Source organism: Dasypus novemcinctus, chromosome 3 (assembly GCF_030445035.2).
Source record: "Dasypus novemcinctus isolate mDasNov1 chromosome 3, mDasNov1.1.hap2, whole genome shotgun sequence".
NCBI classification, from domain to species: Eukaryota; Metazoa; Chordata; class Mammalia; order Cingulata; family Dasypodidae; genus Dasypus; species Dasypus novemcinctus.
The window spans coordinates 56,026,075-56,047,747 of record NC_080675.1 but is presented as its reverse complement, the minus strand read 5'-3'; the positions used below and the strand labels follow the sequence as shown (position 1 = coordinate 56,047,747).

Below are 21,673 nucleotides of genomic sequence, written 5' to 3'. Positions count from 1 at the left end.
TGTGCTGTATCCCCAGTTTCTGGAAAAGTGTCTGATACATAGTGGATGCTTAATAAATTTTGAGTGAGTGAATGAAAAATGTGTAGTTTAGCTCCCTAACTGTGGGATTTGAATAGAAGGGAGAAATGACTGCTTGAAGGTTTCAGTTAGAGATTGAAAATGGTTTTATACTTGTGATGTAAAATGGAAGAAATTTACCTAAGTTTCTTTAATGTCCTAATCTCTTTAAGTCCCAGAAGATAGTTTCTGTTTGAATGCAACTCTCGGATTTCAGATCTAGAGGAGGGTGGACCACTACCTTCTCTGTAGTTTTTATTAACTCTGTGGGATACAGTACAAGATAAATGTAGTAATAGCTTTTCCTAAGCCACTCTCACACTCTTATCCATTGAATAATTTCTTGTTCAGAGCAGTATTTCATAAATTTCACCCTATGCAAAGGAAGAAATTGAGGTCCTTCATTGTAGCTATCATTTTTAAATGTTTACATTATAATATGATTAAGTATGTATGAACAAAGTTAGTAAATCCTGTGTGCGCGATGTTATGCAACTATAAAGGGCAAATAAAGAAATACGTGATGCATACATCCTTCAAAACTAACAGTTTTCTTGGACTTTATTAGTTTGATTAAAGTTTGACTGAAACTAAATTGATGCATGCAGTATAAATACTGACATCCACTGCTGATTTGTGATTTAAAGATGCTGCGATAATTCACTCTCACTACTTTTCTCACACCTTGTTCACATATTATTTCACTTTCTCTTGACCTTCATTAAATGTGCTTCATTGAAGCACATTGGAGCATACATGTAGGTATCCCAAAATTATTTTCTTGATGAATTCACGAACTAAAGAACATCCTATTTGATTATCCTTGGCATTTTTAATATTTGCCTTGCCTTTATATTCCAGCTGTCATAGAAGTAAGGACTATTATAGTGTATGTTACTTTTTTTAAAGGCATTGTTATATACGAAACACTGAATGAACTAATACAGTCTTTTGAACGTGAACCTAAGTCTTAGCACTATAACCTGTCCATGAGATCCCAGCTAATACAGAATGGCTTCTACTTTCCTCTGGGTAATATTCAGTTATTTGTTAATCATTGTAGAAGGCTTTTGGATAAATGTTCTTTCTCAGATTCTCTTTTACTTTGCTTTCTAAAATTGGGGAGGAATTGTTTAATATAAAATGGGGCTGACAGTTCATGAAGTAAGAGATATTGTAGTAACGGAATGACTGCCAGTTGTAATGCTGCCTCTAATTGGTATGGAAGGTCTCATTCTTGGTTGTGACAATGTTTTCATGGGGGAATATGGTATACATTTTAAAATTTATTTAAATCTTTTATAACTTAAAATATATTGTTTTGAATTTTTATTATATCAGAAAATATTGACCTATGAAGTAATGAGTATAATAACATCACTTAGTGTGATTTTGAGCAAATTTCAACTTCTTGAGCCATTAACTTTTTCTGTACAATGGTTGTAGGTTGTGAGGTATAAAAACATTGAGTGTTATGAAGCGCTGTTTATAGTGACATTTGAGATCAGTCTTGGAGAGCAAGGGGATAGGCTGGTGTATAAAGGTCCCAAGATGCAAATTAGTTTAGAAACAGGAAGAAGGCAAAATGAGATGTTAGTGAAAGTACTTTGTAGATTTAAATCATTCCTTACAGCTCAGATGCTGTTACATTTAGGGACTGACCTGTCTCTTCCACCACCACCCTGTTCTTCTACTGGCCCTACTTTACCACCTCACCCCCAGTCTGGGTTCCAGTGAGTTATGGTTTGTTAGCTACAACATACCTTACCTAGGAGATAGGATCCTGCTTTGAGTATGGAAAGGAAAAAGTTGGACCCACGAGCCACAGATTCCAGGAATTTGTGGATTACTGTTACTTATTGGCATTGGAATGAGGAATAGGCTAATTACTAGAAATTTAGGATGAGGAAGTGTATTAGTCAGGATTCTCTAGGGAAACAAAATCAGCAAGAGATATCTGTCAATAGTATGCAATTTTATAAGTCTCTCACACAGCCGTGGGGATGTACAAGTCCAGGTTCTGCAGACAGGCTGCAACCAGGGGCTGCAATGAAAGTCCATTGAAGGTTCTTGATGAGTTCTGGGAGATGTTGGCTGTCCAAAGATGAACTGGGAAATTCTCTCTCAATGCTGGAATTACTTTCCCTTTTAAGACATTCATCTGATTGGGTTAAACGTCAGTCATTGTTAATGGCCATCTCCCTGATAGATGTAATTATAACCAGCTATCTATGATTTACCACTGCAGTAAAGCCAATGGTGACTAAAGTCCATAAATGCCCTTGTATTACAATTAGCCTGGTGCTTGTTTGACCAAACAACTGGGCACAATTACCTGACCAAGTAGACATAATAGCCTAACCATCACTTGACAGGTCCACTCCTTGTCAACCCAGCAACCATACACATTACCTTAAACCATACTTGGTGTATAAGTAAAAAAAAATAAAAGACATATATATATATATATATATATGCCAAACAGTGTTCAACTCTCTTGTGTATGACCTGAAACAAATTAATTCTATACAGAAGATGGTGCAAGTTCTTGGGTAATATTTACTCTCAAGCTTGACGTCCTCAAATATGGCATGAAATGGGTACAACTTGTTATGTGATAAGGGAAAAATTTGGGGAAGAAGACAAAAATTCGTTTTGTGTGCATATACAATTATCATTATAATGAAACAAGAAAGATTCGTGACCATTATAATCCTCGTTTCTATAACTGGTCACGTGGTTGAAGTTCATATTTGTCCCTACCTTCTTGCACTACTCATTCCATTTTTCCATTACCCTTAGCAAGCAATTCAGCTGGTCATGGTTCTTTGGTGGGGTGACCCAAACTTTCATTCCTAAAGATTTTGGGCCATTAGTCCCGCTTGGATTGTGTTGTTGCAAATTTCCATTGACTTTAATCATAGGTCATGGCAGTACTAGGAGATGCCCTAGAGGATCTCCAATATTCCAGGCAAACTCTTCTTTACCCCCATTATGAAGATGCAGTCCTATTTCCCCTTGATAATCAGGATCAGTCACCCCAGCCTTTACGGTAATTTCCTTCTTTGACTGTTGGTTCAGAGGTAAGAGGAGCCCAAAGTGGCCAAGTGGTAGTTTTAACTTCCAGTTCAATGGAATCATTGTTTTGTTCCCTGGTGATGACAGCATTCCTCCTTTTGGGACTGAAACCTGTAGACCAGCAGAGTTTGAGGTTGCAGGGACAGAAAGCAAAAATTTTCCTAGTGGGTTACTAGGGGTAATAGTGATTGGTTTTGTATCATTTGATCATACCGTGTTCCTTTTGCATTGACCCTCTTGGCTTTGCTGTTTGGTATGCTATAGTTTTGCCAACTCTTCACTCAGCACTGAAATCTAATCTTGGGTATCAGGGTCCTTCTTTGTGTTAATAATTGAAGTACTGAGGTTTCTGGGTGTGAATTCTGCATACTTTATTATTACTTTAGAGCCAGTAAAGTTAGGGTTTTCTACTAAGTAATTACTAAAGCATTGTAGCTTTGAGTATAAACAGTATAAAACAATTATACACAAATAGCAAAAACATGATAACAGGACATAGTTTATTTATGGTTTTATAGCCCTTAAAGACAAGTATTTTTAAGCTTCTTGGTGTCCTCTTCTTTTCTAGTTTTGTTAGTGCTGATTTGCCTTTTTAAAAAATTTAATCTATGTAAACATGACCTTAAACAGCTGTGTTTAATAAAGTAAAGAATCATGGGGAGGCTGTACAGTGTTTCTTGTTAGGACTTAGCATCTGTGTATTTTAGTATTTAAAGGATGTGGTTTGGGGCTTTGAAAATGAGAAGAGAGGTCACCTAATTCACAGCCGAATGAATGCCTACAAATCTAGATAGTTCTGTCCTGGGGTTATTAGCAACATGAAAGTTGATTTTACTCTAGTTAAACTGGCAGTATCCCGTGAAGTAACTTTATTGTACAGTGTTTGTTTACACATGGCTGGTGAATAAAATTTTCTTTAAAATTTGATATTGCTTAGGAACGTTTTAGGTAACTAGAATGCTGGGGAAAAAGCCGGTACTCAAGCCAACCTGCTTTTTGTTTTGCAGACAATTAACTAAGATTGAATGAGACTACAGTGTGGAGAGCAGTATCCTCTGTGTCTCCACCCTCTCTGCCTTCCCTTTGAGAGAGCAGAGTGCTTATCAGGAAACTATGGGGAGAGTTGCTTCATTGCATCAACTTCTTGGGCTGCTCAAGTATTGATTAGTCAGACTCACATATAGTTCCAGATAAGAGATTCTTGCTCATTAGCTGGTTTAAATCCGGCTTGACAATGATTCATTTTAATGAACATTTGCCTTGTACAAGGCACTGTGCTGCATGCTCTATGAAAAAAACAGGAATAAGACTTCTCCCTATCTTTCAGGAGTTTACAGTGCAGTAGGGAAGATGCAGACAAAATAAAGCATGGTATGGTGAGTGTCACTGGGGAGACACAGTTCTGGGGATTCAAAGGAGACATGGAGTAGCCATTCCAGTTATATTGATGGGGTGGGGGTGGTAAGCAATTGATGAAACCTGGGCAGGGAGGGGTCCAGTTGAGTAAGCAGTCTCAGTTTTATCAGTAGTTCCGGTGGGTAGAGAGTAATAAAGATGTTAACAGAGTATAGAAGAAAGATCAAATGAGCAGAACAGGGTCACTGTCAAGTTGAAGTGCAAAATAGAGGGAGGAGCTAAGGCAGGAGCCGTTTGTGCAAAATTGTGTCTTAGTGTAATTGGGCATTTTTGTGGGACAGAAAGTTTTGGTTTTGTCAGATTCTGATCCCGACAAGAACCACTGTGCTAAGTTATTAAATCTCAGTGACTGAGAAAGTCATGAAGTAGAGCAGGGTTCTTAAGAAGGGTCCATGAGCTTGAATTGAAATTCAAAAAAAACTGATTCTTGTGGGAATGTGTTGGTCTGGGTGTGATATATTTATTAAATAATATACATTATAGTGTGGACTTAGTAAGTGGTCCTTGGTTTTCACCTGACTAACAGAGGGGTCTGTGGAACAAAAAAGGTTAAGAATCTGTCAAGTAGGGCAAAGTTTTCCTTGGAGGAGGTATGGTGGAATTTGGGAAACATGGCTTAGGAAAAAGTCTCCGAAAGGGTTGGTTTCCTTGTCAAATTGGTTTTCCTGTTCAGCAAGTCAGGTGACAGTGGAGGAGGAGGGACAGTTCTTTCCAGTCAGAGAATGAGATCCTTAGTATTTCCCCCTTTTATTAGGAGGCCAGCTTCGATGACTATGTGGGAGACTAGAGTACTATTGCAGAAGTTACTTGCTGGTTGTTTTAAGATTTATTTTATTTATTTCTCCCACTTACTCCCCTCTCTCCCTCTCAAGTTTATACTTGCTATCTGTTCTCTATGTCCGTTTGTTGTGTGCTCAGCTTTTTTTTTTTTTTTTTTTTTTTTTTAGGAGGCATCGGGAACTGAACCCGGGACCTCCTATGTGGTAGGGAGACGCCCAGTGACTTAAGATACCTCCGCTCCCTGCTTGTTGTGTCTTTCATTGTGTTTCCTTTATGTGTCTCTTTGTTCCTTCAGCTTGTGTGCCATCCCATCACATCAGTTCCCATGTGGTAGGTAGGCGCCCAAATGCTTGAGCCATATCTGCTTTCCAGTTGCTGATGTGTAGCTTTCATGGAGTGCTTGTTATGGGTAAGGTGTTCTGTGCTTGATCCTGTGGGGGAGCTATAAAAATAACAAACATGGACTCTGCCCTTAAGGAGTTGATGGTATGTAATGCTTTCCTTTGAGGCTTTTGTTCAACTTGGATCTGTGTATGTTCAGTTATCTTTGGATCTTTACCCATTTATTTACTGGGCAAAGAGAAATATATCTGTTGAAAAGAACTTGAAGTGACTCATAAATATACTGGACTTGTAATTAGGAACCTCTCAGTACAGCTGATTTGGTGACCTATAGGCAAACCAAATATATATGAGTGTGTGTATATATTTATGTCTATATGTGTATATATCTGTGTGTGTATGTATGTTTAAAATATATAAAGTCCATTTTAAAAAAAAGACCTAATACTTAGTATTCCAAAATGAACAGCCCCATGCTCAAGTAGAACATTGGAATCCTTAAGCCTTAGTTGATGAAAAATTACAATTGATCATTTTAAAATATTCATTTCACTTTAATTGATTAATTTCCTCATTTGGGAAATGGAAATAATAATTTATCTATCTCAGAGTTGTCATGGAGATGAAATTATTATACATACATACATAATGAAGCTCTTTAGAACAAAAGATTTACTGTGAGATGCCTTTAAATAGCAAAATTTCCCATGCATTTATTTAAATGCTTACTTTATATTTACCTTTTTTTTTTTTTTTTAGAGTTGGGAACGTTAATGCACTTATACAAGGTTGATTCCGGTATTAACTAGATTGCTCATTTAGTTTACAGAATGAGAATTATAAACCAGATGTGTTTAATTAATTATATAGGTTGGTTAGTCTTGGCTAATGTTTTTGTTCTTTTTATTGTTTGACTTGTTTGTCTCCCCTTCTTTTCTTTTTTTTTGTTGCTTTCTGATTCATTTCCTGTTAAGTTTTTAATAACAGGTGTGAAGCAGGGCAAGAAGGAAGAACTTAGGTTGGTGCCCGGTGCCCGGTGTCTGAACCAGGAAGGAGTTCAGGCAGGCTGGGCCTTAGAGGGGAGGAACTTAAGATGCGTTTCTGTCTGACTGACGTACCCAGGGGAACCACTGAATTCTGGTTTCTTTACTCTAAATGTTATGCACTTCCATACTGTGTGTGCATAATGAACATTTCTAGATTTACTCATCCAGTGTTTTTAAAATGCTTTCATTTATTTCTCTTCTTAAAAAAAAAAAAAATCAGGCGGCAGACTTGGCCCAGTGGTTAGGGCGTCCATCTACCACACGGGAGGTCCGCGGTTCAAACCCCGGGCCTCCTTGACCCGTGTGGAGCTGGCCCATGTGCAGTGCTTATGCACGCAAGGAGTGCCCTGCCACACAGGGTGTCTCCCGTGTAGGGGAGCCCCATGCACAAGAAGTGCACCCCATAAGGAGAGCCACCCAATGCAAAAGAAAGTGCAGCCTGCCCAGGAATGGTGCCGCCCACACGGAGAGCTGACACAAGATGACACAACAAAAAGAAACAAAGATTCCCGTGCCACTGACAACAACAGAAGCGGACAAAGAAGACGCAGCAAATAGACACAGAGAACAGACAACCGGGGTCGGGGCGGGGGAAAGCGGAGAGAAATAAATAAAAATAAATAAATCTTTAAAAAAAAAATTACTACTAACCAAAGTATTTTCAAAACAAAAAAATCATCAATTATGGGGAAAAAAACTTGCTATGGATAAAAATCCATAATGAGTAGAGCTATCACCCAGCTTCAACAGATAACATATCATGGCAAATCTTGTTTGATCTATACCCCAGCCATTTCTTCTCTTCCATATTATTTTGATGAAGGAAATCCAAGATGAGGACTTTAAATAGACACACACACACATATACATTTATACCTTTTTATTTTCCATATGTCTGTTTGACTCAGGATCCACAGATGGCTTATTTAATCTTTTAAGTCTCTCAATGTAGGCTCCCCCAACTTCTTTTTTCTACTTGGAATTTGTTTGAAGAAACGAGGCCTTTTTTTTTCCCCGTCCTGTTGTTTCCTGCTAGATTTTGCTGTTTTGTAATCCCTGAGGTGTTGTTTAAATATTCTCTGGTGTGTTGTATAAATTGGTAGCTGGCTCTAAAAGCATGATCACATTAGGTTTGATTTTTTTTTTAAGTGTGTGTTCTTTATCAGGAGGAACATATATAATGTCTAGTTGATGACCAATGTCTAGATCCAATCAATGAAAATTGCAAAATGGTGATTTCTGTTATTTTTTCCTATTTATTTTGGATCAAAATGTATCATGAGATAAAAGTTTAGGGCATTTAATAGCTTTGTTTTTGTTTTTAATTACTATTTTCTCTATATGACTTTGTAGAGATGATTAAATTTTAGTACATACTTTGGTGTTGTGACATGCAGTATACTATATTGGCTAGCTGTTTGCTGCAGAATGACTTCAGACCCATATATATTTCATTTAGTTGTCTTAAAGTGCTTAATGTTGGTTATTTTCCAGCTAGAAATGATAATTAGGGATTTGTATGTGTTCAAATTAGTGTATACTCTGTCCATGTCTATAATATTATAACTCCTGTTTTAAAGTCTTATCTGCTTTTCTTTTTTTTAAATAAGCACATTTGATTAATTTTCTAAAATTCATTTTTAGGCTTAATTTGGAATCCTGGAGCAAAAAATCTAAAATATATCTGCTTAGTACAGTTAGTTTTGGTATTAACTTATTGTGGACCTTGGTTTTTAAATTTTGGTAAAATTGTAGATGGGAACCACAGAATGATAATCTGATTTTGTTTGATTTTCTGGTTTATGGTAAGGTAAAGGGCTGTTTCATAATTGCTGCATTATACATTTGAGTACTTATCCACAGGGGTCTGGGTCCTACTTGGTATCTTTGAGGACCTTCCAACTAGTCTTCTGTTAATGGTTATTATATGAAAGTATTGAATTTTTTGTTTCTGGAAAGAATTGATATGTTTAAAAAACAATTTTCTCATGGGTATTTCATTAAAAGAGCAAGCAACTGGAACTGGTAAACTAGAAAGTGGTCTAAGGGCCTTATCAGTGATGCTTATAAGAATATTTAAGTTTCTCACTAGTTTGCCAGGCAAGTCTTAAGGAAGTACTCTAGAAAATAATGGTATTTAAAAACCTCTTTAACAAATAACTTTTGTCTTTGGGCCTCCATCTTGCCACAGATACCATATTGGCTCTAATACAAAGTTCAAAAGATCTGAATAAGATGCTTGTACAATAGAGATGGACATTACTTCTCACTCTAGGTTTTTCAGATTAATGTATCGTCTAAAATACAAAATTCAATCAGATTCATCATTTTTTGAGTGAAGCTCTAGGCAAGAGGTTCCCTGTCCTTAAAAGCAGGTATCTAAGTGAAATTATCCACAATAGTTCCCCTGGTAGAACAGTGGCATTCCACTTCGTTTTTTTGTTTTTTGTTTTGTTTTTTTAATGGGTAAGCGATTGAATCCAGGACCTCGAATGTGGGAAGCCACTGTGCTCAACCACTGAGCCACATTGACTCCCCTGAGTTGGGTTTTTTGTTTGCTTGTTGTTGTTGTTTTTAGGAGACACTTGAAACCTCCCACGTGAGAAGCAGGCCCACAAACACTTGAGCCACATCTGTTCCCTTGAATATTAGATTTTAAATGAAAGGCTAAGGGATCATTCTGTCTTTCTAAAGTTAGCCACAAGGGCAAGAATTCTGTCAGTTTTGTTCACATTGAAATTCCAGGTCCATTTTACTGTCTGACACTTAGGAGGTTAAATATTTGAAAAATGAATAGATGAATAGTCAAGTATATTTGTCCCATTTTAGTAAGTACTGTTTAATTAAAAATAAGACCTTCCTGATAAAATCCAGTATCAGTCTCAAGGTATCCAAATTGAACCCACAGTCCAATTCTGTTTCCTTTTATAGTTGAGGGAAAAAAAGCTTGCCAAGACCTACCCCATCCCTGTAAACCTCATTTGTTCCCCAACTTGTTGTGTAGTGTGGTAGGTGAGAGCATGGACTTTATTTAGCTCCTGGCTGGCTGCATATCCAGGCTCTACCCCATGCTAGCTGTGTAACACTGGGAAAGTTCTTTAGCTTCTCTCTACTTCAGTTTCCTCATTTATAATTGGAGATAATATGCCTTTTTACTTCCCCGTCTTTTGGGGGATTGAGCTTATAACAGTGCTTGGCACATAGTAAATACATTAGAAGTACTAGTTTATATAGTCTAGAATAAAAACCAGTTACTCTGTTCTTACTTATTTGTATCTTTTATCTCTACTTTACATTGGTTTCCTTTTCTAGAGCAAAAAACAGCTCTCTTTAAATAACAAGAACCTAGCCATGAAACTGGCGTGCTTTTCTTGCTGGTGGCAGTATAAATTACCACTGGAGAATGGCTCAGCAAAATCCTGTCCAGTCATGAAAATATTCACACACTGACTCAGGAATTGCTCTTCTGGGGATCTCTTCTAAAGACATATCTGTAATGCGTAAGAGACTATCTGCATGAACATGTTAATTATAATGTCTGGGGTTGGAGAGAGTGGTTTGATAAATTCTCATGCCTATATACATTTACAGATGATGGGTCTGAAGGCCATGTAATAACATGGAAAGTACTCCATTTACTTTTTGGGATTAGAATGAACATTCTTGTTCCTTTACTGAAGCTGAAAGAAACAGGAAATGTTTTGTTTTCTAACATATATTGATAGGCAAGGCCAAAGACAAGTGACAAGATAGAAAATGGGCGTCTGCCTTTGATGTTATGGCTTCAGTTAGCACTAAGGGAAATCTCTCCCTTTTCCCCCTGTTCCAACCCATATTGTATTTGAGTCTTCAGTGATCAACATACAAGAGTCAACTTTTGAGACTTAGGGAATTTATCGAAGCACATTGCTTATTTATTTTTTTCTGTGCAAAATTAAATATTCTTGCATGGCTTATTTTTGGATTATACATTATCTTTAGGTGTCAGTTTTTCCACCTTTTTTGAGCTCAAAGCAGAATTTATGTGGTGCTTAAAGGTGATTACTGATTATCCTTAAAAAAAAAAAGAAAAATTAAGGATATTCTACTTATAAAGCATTGTTTAGCGTCTAAAAGAAAAAACACTTTTTTTGTGTTTTTTTTTTTAAGGAGGTACTGTAGATTAAACCCAAGGGAAGCAGGCGCTCAATCACCGAGCTACATCCACTTATCCTGGACTTTTGTTGAAAGCAGGATTTTGGCCTTTACTGGAGGGAGGTTGGTTGTTCATGGTTTGAGTCATTTTATATCTCACCTTATTCCTGGAAAGGATGTAAGGTGGTAGGTGTATATAAAGATGGTCTTTTTCCTGCACAGTCAGACTTCATGAAAGAGTCACTATTCTCAATGTTCACTTTCTCACCTTCCAGTCACTTCTTCACCATGGACTTCTCAGTGTGCCACATTTGTCCATTAGATGCACAATCACAAGGGTCTTTATTCACAAACAGATTCCTTTCATTATTTGACCTTGTTTGGGTATCTAGAAATGACTACTACTTTCTTTTATCTATAAAATGTTCATTTTGAAAATTTTCGGGAAAAGACACCTATAATCTCTATCTCAAAAACTTTTTCCTGGGAAGTGGACTTGGCCCAGTGGTTAGGGCGTCTCCCTACCACATGGGAGGTCCGCGGTTCAAACCCTGGGCCTCCTTGACCTGTGTGGAGCTGGCCCATGTACAGTGCTGGTGCGCGCAAGGAGTGCCGTGCCATGCATGGGTGCCCCCGCGTAGGGGAGCCCCACACGCAAGGAGTGCGCCCCATAAGGAGAGCCGCCCAGAGCGAAAAAAGTGCAGCCTGCCCAGGAATGGTGCCATACACACGGAGAGCTGACACAACAAGATGATGCACAAAAAAAACACAGATTCCTATGCTGCTGACAACAGAAGCGGACAAAGAAGACACAGCAAATAGACACAGAGAACAGCCAACTGGGGCGGGGGGAGGGGAGAGAAATAAATAAATTAATTAATTTAAAAAAAAAACTTTTTCCTGGCTGAAATATTTCTATAACAGTTTTCTTTTTCCTTTCCTCATATTTCTCTTGGCCAAATCTGCCTCCTAGATATCTCTATCTTGCAGGCACGCAAGCTCAGCATTTTTTAAGACTGAACTTACCTCCCCAAATCTGCTCCAAATCTGCTCAGCCATCTTTGTTGCCACCTCTCAGAAGGGTACTGTACATTCACTTGCTGAAGCCATAAAATGAGGACCCATCTTTTACTCCTGTCCCTCATCTTCCACTTATCAGCCAGAAACTAAATCCAGTTTGTTCTTCCTTATTTTTTTTAATATCTTTTTTTTTTTTTTTTTTTTTTTAGGAGGTACCAGGGATTGAACCCAGGACCTCATACATGGGACGCAAGTGCTGTTTTTAGGAGGCTCCAGGATCTAACCTGGCACCTCGTACATGGGAAGTAGGTGCTCGTTCACTTGAGCTACATCCGCTCCCCTGTTCTCTCTCTTTTTAAAAAATATTTATTGATCTCCCCCTCTCCCCCATTGTCTGCTCTCTGTTTCCATTCTTTGTGCGTTCTTCTGTGTGTCTGCTTGTCTTCTCTTTAGGTGGCACTGGGAATCAATCCTGGGACCTTCCAGAGTGGGAGAGAGGTGTTCAATCTCTTACACCATCTTTGCTCTCTGGTCTGCTGCATTTCTTACTGTCTCTACTCTGTGTCTTTTTTGTTGTTGCATCATCTCGTGTGTCAGCTCTCTGCTGAGGCCAGTACTCCTGTGTGGGCCAGCTCTCCACTCAGGCCAGCTTGCCTTCACCAGGAGGCCCCAGGAATCAAACCCTGGGCCTCCCGTATGGTAAATGGGAGCCCACTCACTTGAGCCACATCTGCTTCCCTCCCCTGTTCTTAGTAATCCATTTGCTTGTCTTCTCTCCACTGATAAAATCTTAGCTTAGCCTCTCATTATTTCTTACTTATCTTAATTTCCCAAAATCATCCACTTTTGAACCTCTTAGGACTTTGTATATCTCTCTTCAAGGTTTAACTTAGAAAATTAGGACTTCTCTGACCAGTTCCTATACCCCCAAGATGAGCTTCATGGTGCTGATCCCTCTTCCCCCTTCATACACACCCCTTTCCTCCCTCTCCATATGATCCCCATTAGATCTCCTTGAGGGCAGTGACTACGTTTTATTCATAATTCTAACAGTGTTATTCAGCCTAAAATGCTTTTGGTAAATTTGTGATAATAAATGGGTACATGGGAAGCAGACTTGGCTCATTGGGTAGAGTGTCTGCCTACCATGTGGGAGATCGGCGGTTCAAACCCTGGGCCTCCTTGACCCGTGTGGAGCTGGCCCACACGCAGTGCTGATGCACACAAGGAGTGCTGCGCCACGCAGCATTGTCCCCCGCGTAGGGGAACCCCATGCGCAAGGAGTGCACCCTGTAAGGAGAGCCGCCCAGCGCGAAAGAAAGTCCACCCTGCCCAGCAGTGGCGCCGCACACACAGAGAGCTGATGCAGCAAGATGACACAACAAAAAGACACAGATTCCCTTGCCACTGACAAGAATAGAAGCAGACACAGAAGAACACACAGCGAATGGACACAGAGAGCAGACAACTGGGGAAGAGGGGGTGGAGGAAGGGGAGAGAAATAAATAAAAATAAATAAGTCTTTAAAAATAAATAAATAAATAGGTACAAGGAAATATGAACATTTGTAGGATGATTAGTTTGAAACTAAACTTGAAACTTACATTAGTTTTATGGTCCTGGCTACTTTAGAATTATGTCTTAGTGCTGTTACTAGCTTTTACTTGTCTAATCCTGTGGTGGTAGTTCTGTGAACAAGCTTGTCAAGTGTGAAGTATGATAGGGCAAAGCAGGGAGGCAGGGGTGGGCTCTGTGATCTTGCCTTACCTTCGCAGAGTAGGCTTTCCTGTAGGTAACGACTGGAAACCATTGAATAGTTCTAATCTGGGATGTGACATGATCTAATTTGTGTCTAAGGTCATTGTGGCAGCAGTATTGTGCGTTTTGGGGACACAGTGTTTCTGTGGGGTTAAACAGGATGGAATGAGAGGCATCAGGGATACCTATAATGGGAGGCTTTTAAACAACAGTCTAGCAGAGATAAGAAAGCTGCTGAAATTAGGGAAGTTGTGTCTTGGATGAAGACGGGTGGGAGCATTTTAGTCATTTGGTGATGGATATGGGGGCCCAGAGAGGAGAGGAATCTAAGTGACTCAAGTTTCTGACTTGGTTGACTTAAGTACTTGGTGCTATCATTAACTGGTCATGCTGATTTTGAGATTGTTTTGACATCTAGGGGAATGTATCTAGTCTACCAGCAGCTAGGTATGACGTCTGGGAGAATTCTTCACTGGAGATGTGATGTGGGTAGTCATTGGCCTGTGGTAGTCAACTGTAAGAGATCACTTAGCTTAATTTTTTAAGGATCTTTCTGAGATTCTAAAGAACACTGTGTTGGTGCTATAAACCTTCTTTTTATTTAGTTGCAAGAGAGCAGGGCTTTATTATGGCGAATTTCTAAAATACAACTGTGGCAACCATGGAAACCTGGCTGGAGCTTTCTTTCCCCACTGTCTGTCAGGGTGGGGGTGGGGGTGGGGGTGAAATGCCACCATCTGGTGTAATCTGTTAGGGATTTAAAGTTTTTTTCTGTGGATTTTTGCAGCAGATGCCTCTGGTATTCTGCATCATAAATTCTTGGTCCACCACTGATTTCAAGCAAAACTCAGATAATCTGTAGTCCCTCGTCACTTCCTATTTTCTGCCTTAGGTGCTTCAAACCCAGCAAGGGAGGGTGAGGGAAGAGGGAGGTTAATGCTGCAGGCACACCCTTCAACCTGTAGGGACCTGGAGCCAGTGTCTAAAGGTTGCCTCCTGTAGAATTGCTCCACCCCCACACTGCAGTGGTCACCTTATTGGCTTATCAGCTTCTTTCTTACACTTCTCCTTCCCTCACTTTTGTTCCCTGGGGTCATGTCCTATTTTAACACTCCTCAAACCTTGTATACTAGTACTGGGTCAGTTGAGCTGACTTTATGGGTTAGTAAGTACAAACAAAAGCCTTCTGTAATTCCATTAGATTCTTCTTAATGTCCCCATCTATAAATAATAGCACCTAAAATAATGTGTGGGGGAGGAAGGCGAGGAGAACATATTGTGCAATGCAAAATGGCACATGCTTTGCTAAAGTTGAAGTTAAATATATTCTTTGTAATGAGATCATTATGTGAAAACTTACTGGCTTTTTCAGGAGAAAAAGTTATTACTTGTGTGTCTTAACTCAGCAACCTTCATTTCTTTCATTTCACTTAGAGGGGTTGAGGGATATGTAAATCAGAGTGGTTGGCAGAGAGAGATAGCACTAGATGTGCCTGTTTTATTCATTTATATGTCACCTTGTTCTTGAAGAGTTCTGGGTAGCTCTTTTTCTAAGACTAAATTATAGAATATGATAGAAAGCTCTTAAAAATGCTACAGTGCAGAATGGGGCAGTTTCTGTCAATGCTCAGGATACAAATTGCCAACGATCGATCATTAAAGAAAAGCACAAACAGATCTTCTATCTGACCTATTTCAGGGGCGTCTTTTAAAAGATACTCTGTACCTTAAATGTAAAATTGCTCTTTACTTAGCTTAATATACATACCTAGAAGTTATACATGTTTCTTATTTCTTCTTTAAACTGAGACTGGACTCTAGGAATTTTATGTTTATGTATTAAAATTTGAAATGAAAAGTAAACTTGTTTTAGATGACCATTTTCATTCTTGATGATTAAAACTGATATCTGAAAGCATTTACCATAAAGGCCATCACATTGTAGTAGGTAGTAAATGAGGGACAAATGAGAAGGAATATGTTGAGTTGCTTAACATATATGTCAGGCTGGTATTCCGTGAAAATAAAATACTTGCATGTTTTTAGACCTGTGGGTCTGCTTCCTCATTCCCACCAACCTGTGACTGCAGCGGTTATTTCGATATGTACCTTTATTTTGTAGGAGACAGGCATTCCTAAGAAACACTTATTTTCTCAATCCAGAGTGTTCTGTGTAGCCATAGGCTGTTTTGGTGTAAACTGATGAGGTGGTTAAATAATCTAGTATTCCAACCTCTCATTAATATTTCAACTCAGGCCTAGACAGAAAGTGACTTGCCCAAGGTAAAATTGCCTATCCAGCTAATTCATGATATGGCAGGGATTAGCACACAGGTTTCTGTTATAATTAACTAACTCAAAAATCACTTTTAGAATTAATAAAGATTATGGGTTCTATATTTGATGTAAGATATTTGATGTAAGATATTTGCAGGGAATTTGACAGCTAAGACATGTATATAATTTGGAAAATCAAAACTTAGTAGGTGGTCAAAATACAGAAGCAAACAAGTGAAAATTTTGAAAACATCCAGATATGCAGCAATATGGGAATAGTTTTACATTCACAATGTTTTGCTGTCACCATGCATTACCAAAACCTTTTCCATTCCACTGCAGACAAGAAACTCTGTATCCAGTAAGCATTAGCTCTTCATTCTCCATCCCTATCCCATATTCCCTGTAAGCTACCTTCTGTCTCTTTGAATTTGCAAATTTTAATTATTTAAGTGAGATCATATAATACTTGTCCTTTTGTGTCTGGCTTATTTCACATAGCACAATATCTTTAGAGTTCATGCATGTTGTCACATGTCTCAGAACTTCATTCCTTTTTGCAGCCAAATAATATTCCATTGTATGAATATACCACATTTTTTTTATCCATTGATGAACACGTTTTCAGAAAGTTAAAATTTCTTTAAAGTTAATTTTATATATAGAATGCTGATTGTCAGTTACTAAAATTCACTCAGTCTAAACCACTTTATTTTCTGGCCTATCCATCATGAAAAGTGGTCTATTTTGCTCTTGTTATTCTTGCTCTGTCCATTATTAAGTAGCTGGAATGAGGGAATTGATAGTAAACTGGTAGAAAATGTTTATTTCTTGCTTAGTGCCATCTGAACTTAAAATACAGTATTCCATCATCCATGTGGATATAGAGGTGGAGTGGACATAACCTTCCAAGGGTCCACAGGATAGAGGAATAGAGTATAGATTAGAGTGGATTTACTGATATTCTACTATGGAACAATTGTGATTAGTAATGGAAGAAATTGTAGCATTGATGTCGAGGGCAGGCAGAGGGAAGAAGAGATATGATTTGGGGACATTTTCAGGACTTGGAGCTGTCCTGGGTGGTACTGCAGGGACAGATGCTGGACATTGTATGTCCTGCCGTGGCCCACTGGGTGGACTGGGGGAGAGTGTAAACTACAATATAAACCATTATACCATGTGGTGCAGCAGTGCTCCAAAATGTATTCACCAAATGCAATGAATGTACCACGACGATGAAAGAGGTTGTTGATGTGGGAGGAGTGGGGTGAGGGGGGTGGGGTATATATAGGGACCTCATATTTTTTTAATGTAACGTTTTAAAAAAAATAGAAAAAAAACCAGTAGGTAAATAAAATATTTTTTTCTAAAAACAAAATTAGTTTCTTAATCAAATATGTATTTCTTTTCTGTAGGACCTCTGTTATGCACCTAAAGCCATACTGGAAACTCCAGAAGAAAGGGCGACCTCTGGAAACCAGCAAGGAAACTCTGAGAACTTCTATGAGCTACCACAAGGGTATAAAAGATGAAAAATGCAAAGCTAACTACATGAAACCAAGTGTCTTTTCTTCACCTTCTCTTAGTAAAGCCTCATCTCGAAAGCCTTTTGGAATCATTTCTCCAAATGTTCTGTGCAGTATGAGTGGGAAGAGTCCTATAGAGAGCAGCTTGAGTGTTAAAACCAAAAAGAATGCACCACCTGCGACAATCCACCAGGGCGAAGAAGGGGAAGGGCCTCTTGATATCTGGGCTGTTGTGAAACCAGGAAATACCAAGGAGAAAATTGCATTCTTTGCAGCACACCAGTGTAGCAATAGGATAGGATCTATGAAAATAAAAAGCTCTTGGGATATTGATGGGAGAGCTACTAAAAGAAGGAAAAAATCAGGAGATCTTAAAAAAGCCAACATACAGTTAGAAAGAATGAAGGAAGTCAACAGCAGGTGCTACCAACCTGAGCCATTTGCCTGTGGCATTGAGCATTGTTCTGTGCATTATGTGAGTGACAATGGGGATGCAGTCTATGCTGGGAGGCCTCTCTCGGTCATACAGATGGTGGCCTTCCTCGAGCAAAGAGCCAGTACTCTGCTAGCCAGTTGTGCAAAAAGCTGCACAAATTCACCTGCTGTTAGGTTTTCTGGACAGTCCAGAGGTATGTCCCCAGCCTCCGAGCTTTTCTCTGCCCCGGGAACCTGTGAGGAACCCACAGAAAGGGGAAATCCTGAGGTTGGTGAACCACAGAGTGAACCAGTCCGGGTCCTTGACATGGTAGCCAGGCTGGAGTCAGAGTGCCTGAAGCAGCAGAGCCAGCGTGAGCCTGGGAGCCTCTCGAGGAATAACAGCTTCCGTCGGAATGTGGGCCGGGTATTGCTTGCAAATGGCACTCAGGCTGATGAAGGCAAAACAAAAAAAGGCGCCTTGGAGGCACCTGACACTCAGGTGAACCCTGTAGGGTCTGTATCTGTGGACTGTAGCTCTTCAAGAGCTGACCATTCTTCTCCTAAGGGGGACCAGGCCTGGGACAGTGCTTCTCAGGACTGCCCCTCATTGCCAGCAGGTATGAATTTCCATGCGGACAGTGCAGAATTAGAACCAGGCCAGCAAATTGCCATGAAAAACAGCAATAGGTATGATGTGGAAATGACAGATGGACTTATTGTGTTACCTTTTTCTCTTCGCACCTGTCCCCAAGACACTGAATTGCCCACAAATGCTGATGATTATAAGAGCAGAGAGCTTGTGCTGCTTACTAGCCAAAATCCTGATCAAAGAAGAAAAGAATCTTTGTGTATTAGCATCACTGTGTCCAAGGTTGACAGAGACCCACCTTCTAGTTTAAACCCCTGTGAAGACCCACTTCCAGGGTTGTTGTTTTTTTTGCCACCTGGTCAGTGCCAGTTGGACTGTTCCCAGTTGAATGAAAGCACAATAAAAGAGTCTTCAGAGGACAGCCAGCTTGAAGATGCTGCTGAGGGTGAGAGTACATCTGAGGAAAAAAGTGTTTCAGCTGAGCCATTTGTTCTTCCCCAGTCTTCTGTGGAGAGTACATTATCGGTGCATGAGGCATCCAGTTGGAAGAAGCAGGTGTCTCATGACTTTCTGGAGACCAGGTTTAAAATCCAGCAGCTTTTGGAGCCTCAGCAGTACATGGCCTTTTTGCCCCACCACATTATGGTGAAAATCTTCAGGTTACTTCCCACAAAGAGTTTAGTGGCTCTTAAATGTACCTGCTGCTATTTTAAGTTTATCATTGAATACTACAACATCAGGCCAGCAGATTCTCGCTGGGTTCGAGATCCACGCTATAGAGAGGATCCTTGCAAGCAGTGCAAGAAAAAATATGTGAAAGGGGATGTGTCCCTGTGCCGGTGGCACCCCAAGCCCTATTGCCAAGCATTGCCCTATGGGCCAGGATACTGGATGTGCTGCCACCGGTCACAGAAGGGCTTCCCTGGCTGTAAGCTGGGGCTTCATGACAATCACTGGGTCCCTGCCTGCCATAGCTTTAATCGGGCAATGCATAAGAAAGCAAAAGGGACTGAAACTGAAGAGGAATATTAAATCCATGTGAGAGGCAACAAAAAAACTGATTTTTAAAACTGCAAACATACTACCCAGATACTATTCAAGTGAGTGTTGCCTCACAGAGTCAGAGGCACTTTCGGAAAATTTGTACTTATTCCACTAGGATGGCCATTGCTCATCATTTTTTTTTTTTTTTTTGGAGGTACTGGGGCCGGGGATTGAACCCGGGACCTCTTCTGTGGAAAGTTGGCGCTCCATAGGCTACCCATCTCATCATTTTTAAAATGCTAATTTATGAGCTGTACAAGAAAATTGGTCTTAATGTTCTGTAGTGGTACCTCTCATTTGATTCAGGGTGGTATCCCATTTTGATTCACTTGGCTGTGAATAACTATGCCTGTTTTCTTAAAAAAATCTGTTCTCAAAGGATGAAGATTTGTGACCCATCAAGGACTATCAAGAGTACACTGCAGACTCTGCAGGCGCTCCCCAAAAGGGGTGTCAAAAATGTTTCCAGCACTGGCACTCTATTTGGAAATAAGCAGATAGTGTCCAGTGAAAAGAATAGCAGCCAACTGAGATGAAAAGTATGCTTAAAAATGAGAAGTCAGGCACCTTACTTTAGACCTTATATGCTTGATCTTGTGAGAATGATGTTTGTGGTCAGAAATGGATTTCATGCCCCGTGGTGTTTACAGTGTATATAATTGTGTGTTCACGGGGCTATGAAACTGCACATTAAACCTGAGCATCTTTACCTTTAGATGAGTGCTTTTGGCCCCTCTGTAAATAACACTATTAAAATCCAGTTGTATATAATGGACAACTGACTGAACATAATCACCACAATGCAGCTAGAATAGTGTTGCGGCTATAATTGTGTTTTTTATTGTCCTGTCTCAAATTTGTACATCCTGTATAAAATATGAATGTTTCCCAAATAAACTATGAATGTTTCCTGTATAATATATGAATGTTTCTGAGGAGAAACTCTAAATAGTTAAGAGGTTAACCTGTTCAGAGGATACCAAATAGTTTTAACTGGACAACTTTAAGAATAGCATAGAGAACAATTCTTTGTTATATTTTAGTGATCCGCCAAGAGTGAGAGAATATTATATAGTCAGACTGTAACATCCTTGTCTACTTTATTCTTTCTGTCTGGTTACAAAATTTTTTTTAACTTCAATAAAAATATGCATCTTAAATGGGACCTGAGTTTTACAAAGATTCCCTCCCAACCCTCACCCTTGAGGTAATACTGAAAGATTTTGTGAATTGAGTCTTAAGAATTTCTTGTTTTAATTGTTTAAGTTGATAGGGGGAGTGGGGAGATAATTTTTTTCTGCCACCAAGAAAGAAGAGACCATCTTCACTTAATGTGAGCTTCAATTTTTGCAACCTTTTAATACTTTTTTGGAGTTTGTTGTCTGCCAGACACCCACTGCATTTACTGTTGGGTGAGGTACTAGGATGATCTTACAATCATTCAGCCATTATTGAGGATTCACTCAGGCCTGTGACCATATGATGCTTGGTGGAGTTGGGAGGTAGTTGGCCCTAGAAAGCTGCTATGGGGGACCTAAAAACTAAGTTGGCTTGAAATCGAGTGTAACTAATGTAAGCTCCAGGCTGTGGGGAATCAGTGGTCATTGTTCTAGGGGAAATGTTGGTAGGGAAGTAATGCGTGAGGGCTATAATAGTTCAAAGGAGAATTCTTTGAAGGATGAGCAGGCTTTGACCAGGCATAAGGTCTACTGGGCAAAGTGATGGGACTGTAGCCAGTGGAGCCAGCCTACCCTGCAGCAAGAGGCCATGGGTGAAAGCCATGGGCTTCACACTGGAATCTACTTTGGCCTCCTCTTATGCTTAGGCAGTAACTGCTCCCTTACTCAAAAGGAGATATTCAAACTGAAATTTGTATCTTGAAGCTATAGTCTGCCCCTGTTGGGCATGTGATACCTTCTTGGTGCCAGGCTGGAGCCTGCAGGCTTGTTGAATTTGTGGCACAGGAGAAAGAAGCTGAGGCCAGTTTGCTTTTCCTTGAAGATACCAACTCAGTCTTTTCCACAGAACTCACTGTAGATGAGGCATGTTAGAAATGCATTTGAACCCTACAGTCCCTAGACTCACAACTCCAGTCTTAACTTCCCTCTTTGGTTTACTCCTGATGGGTTTGTTATGATTCATAACTCATGAGGGTTAAATGAGATAATGCACATGATGTACTTAGA

The 21,673-nt window shown here is 39.6% G+C and overlaps 1 protein-coding gene across 5 annotated transcripts in view; it reads left to right on the top strand.

Moving 5' to 3' along the window:
* The window catches only part of FBXO34 (F-box protein 34), an 88,177-nt gene extending 67,525 nt beyond the window's left edge, over window positions 1-20,652 (top strand). For 3 of the 5 annotated variants that reach the window (XM_004472784.4, XM_071213925.1, XM_071213924.1), the window contains one exon: window positions 17,327-20,652. In XM_004472784.4, the coding sequence (XP_004472841.2) occupies window positions 17,337-19,475 (2,139 nt within the window). In that variant the 5' untranslated portion in view covers window positions 17,327-17,336 and the 3' untranslated portion in view covers window positions 19,476-20,652. Of the gene's footprint in view, window positions 1-5,498; window positions 5,535-17,326 lie in introns of all 5 variants that reach the window. The other 2 variants (XM_058293398.2, XM_058293399.2) reach the window with 1 other exon arrangement.
* The last annotated feature ends 1,021 nt before the right edge of the window (window positions 20,653-21,673 follow it).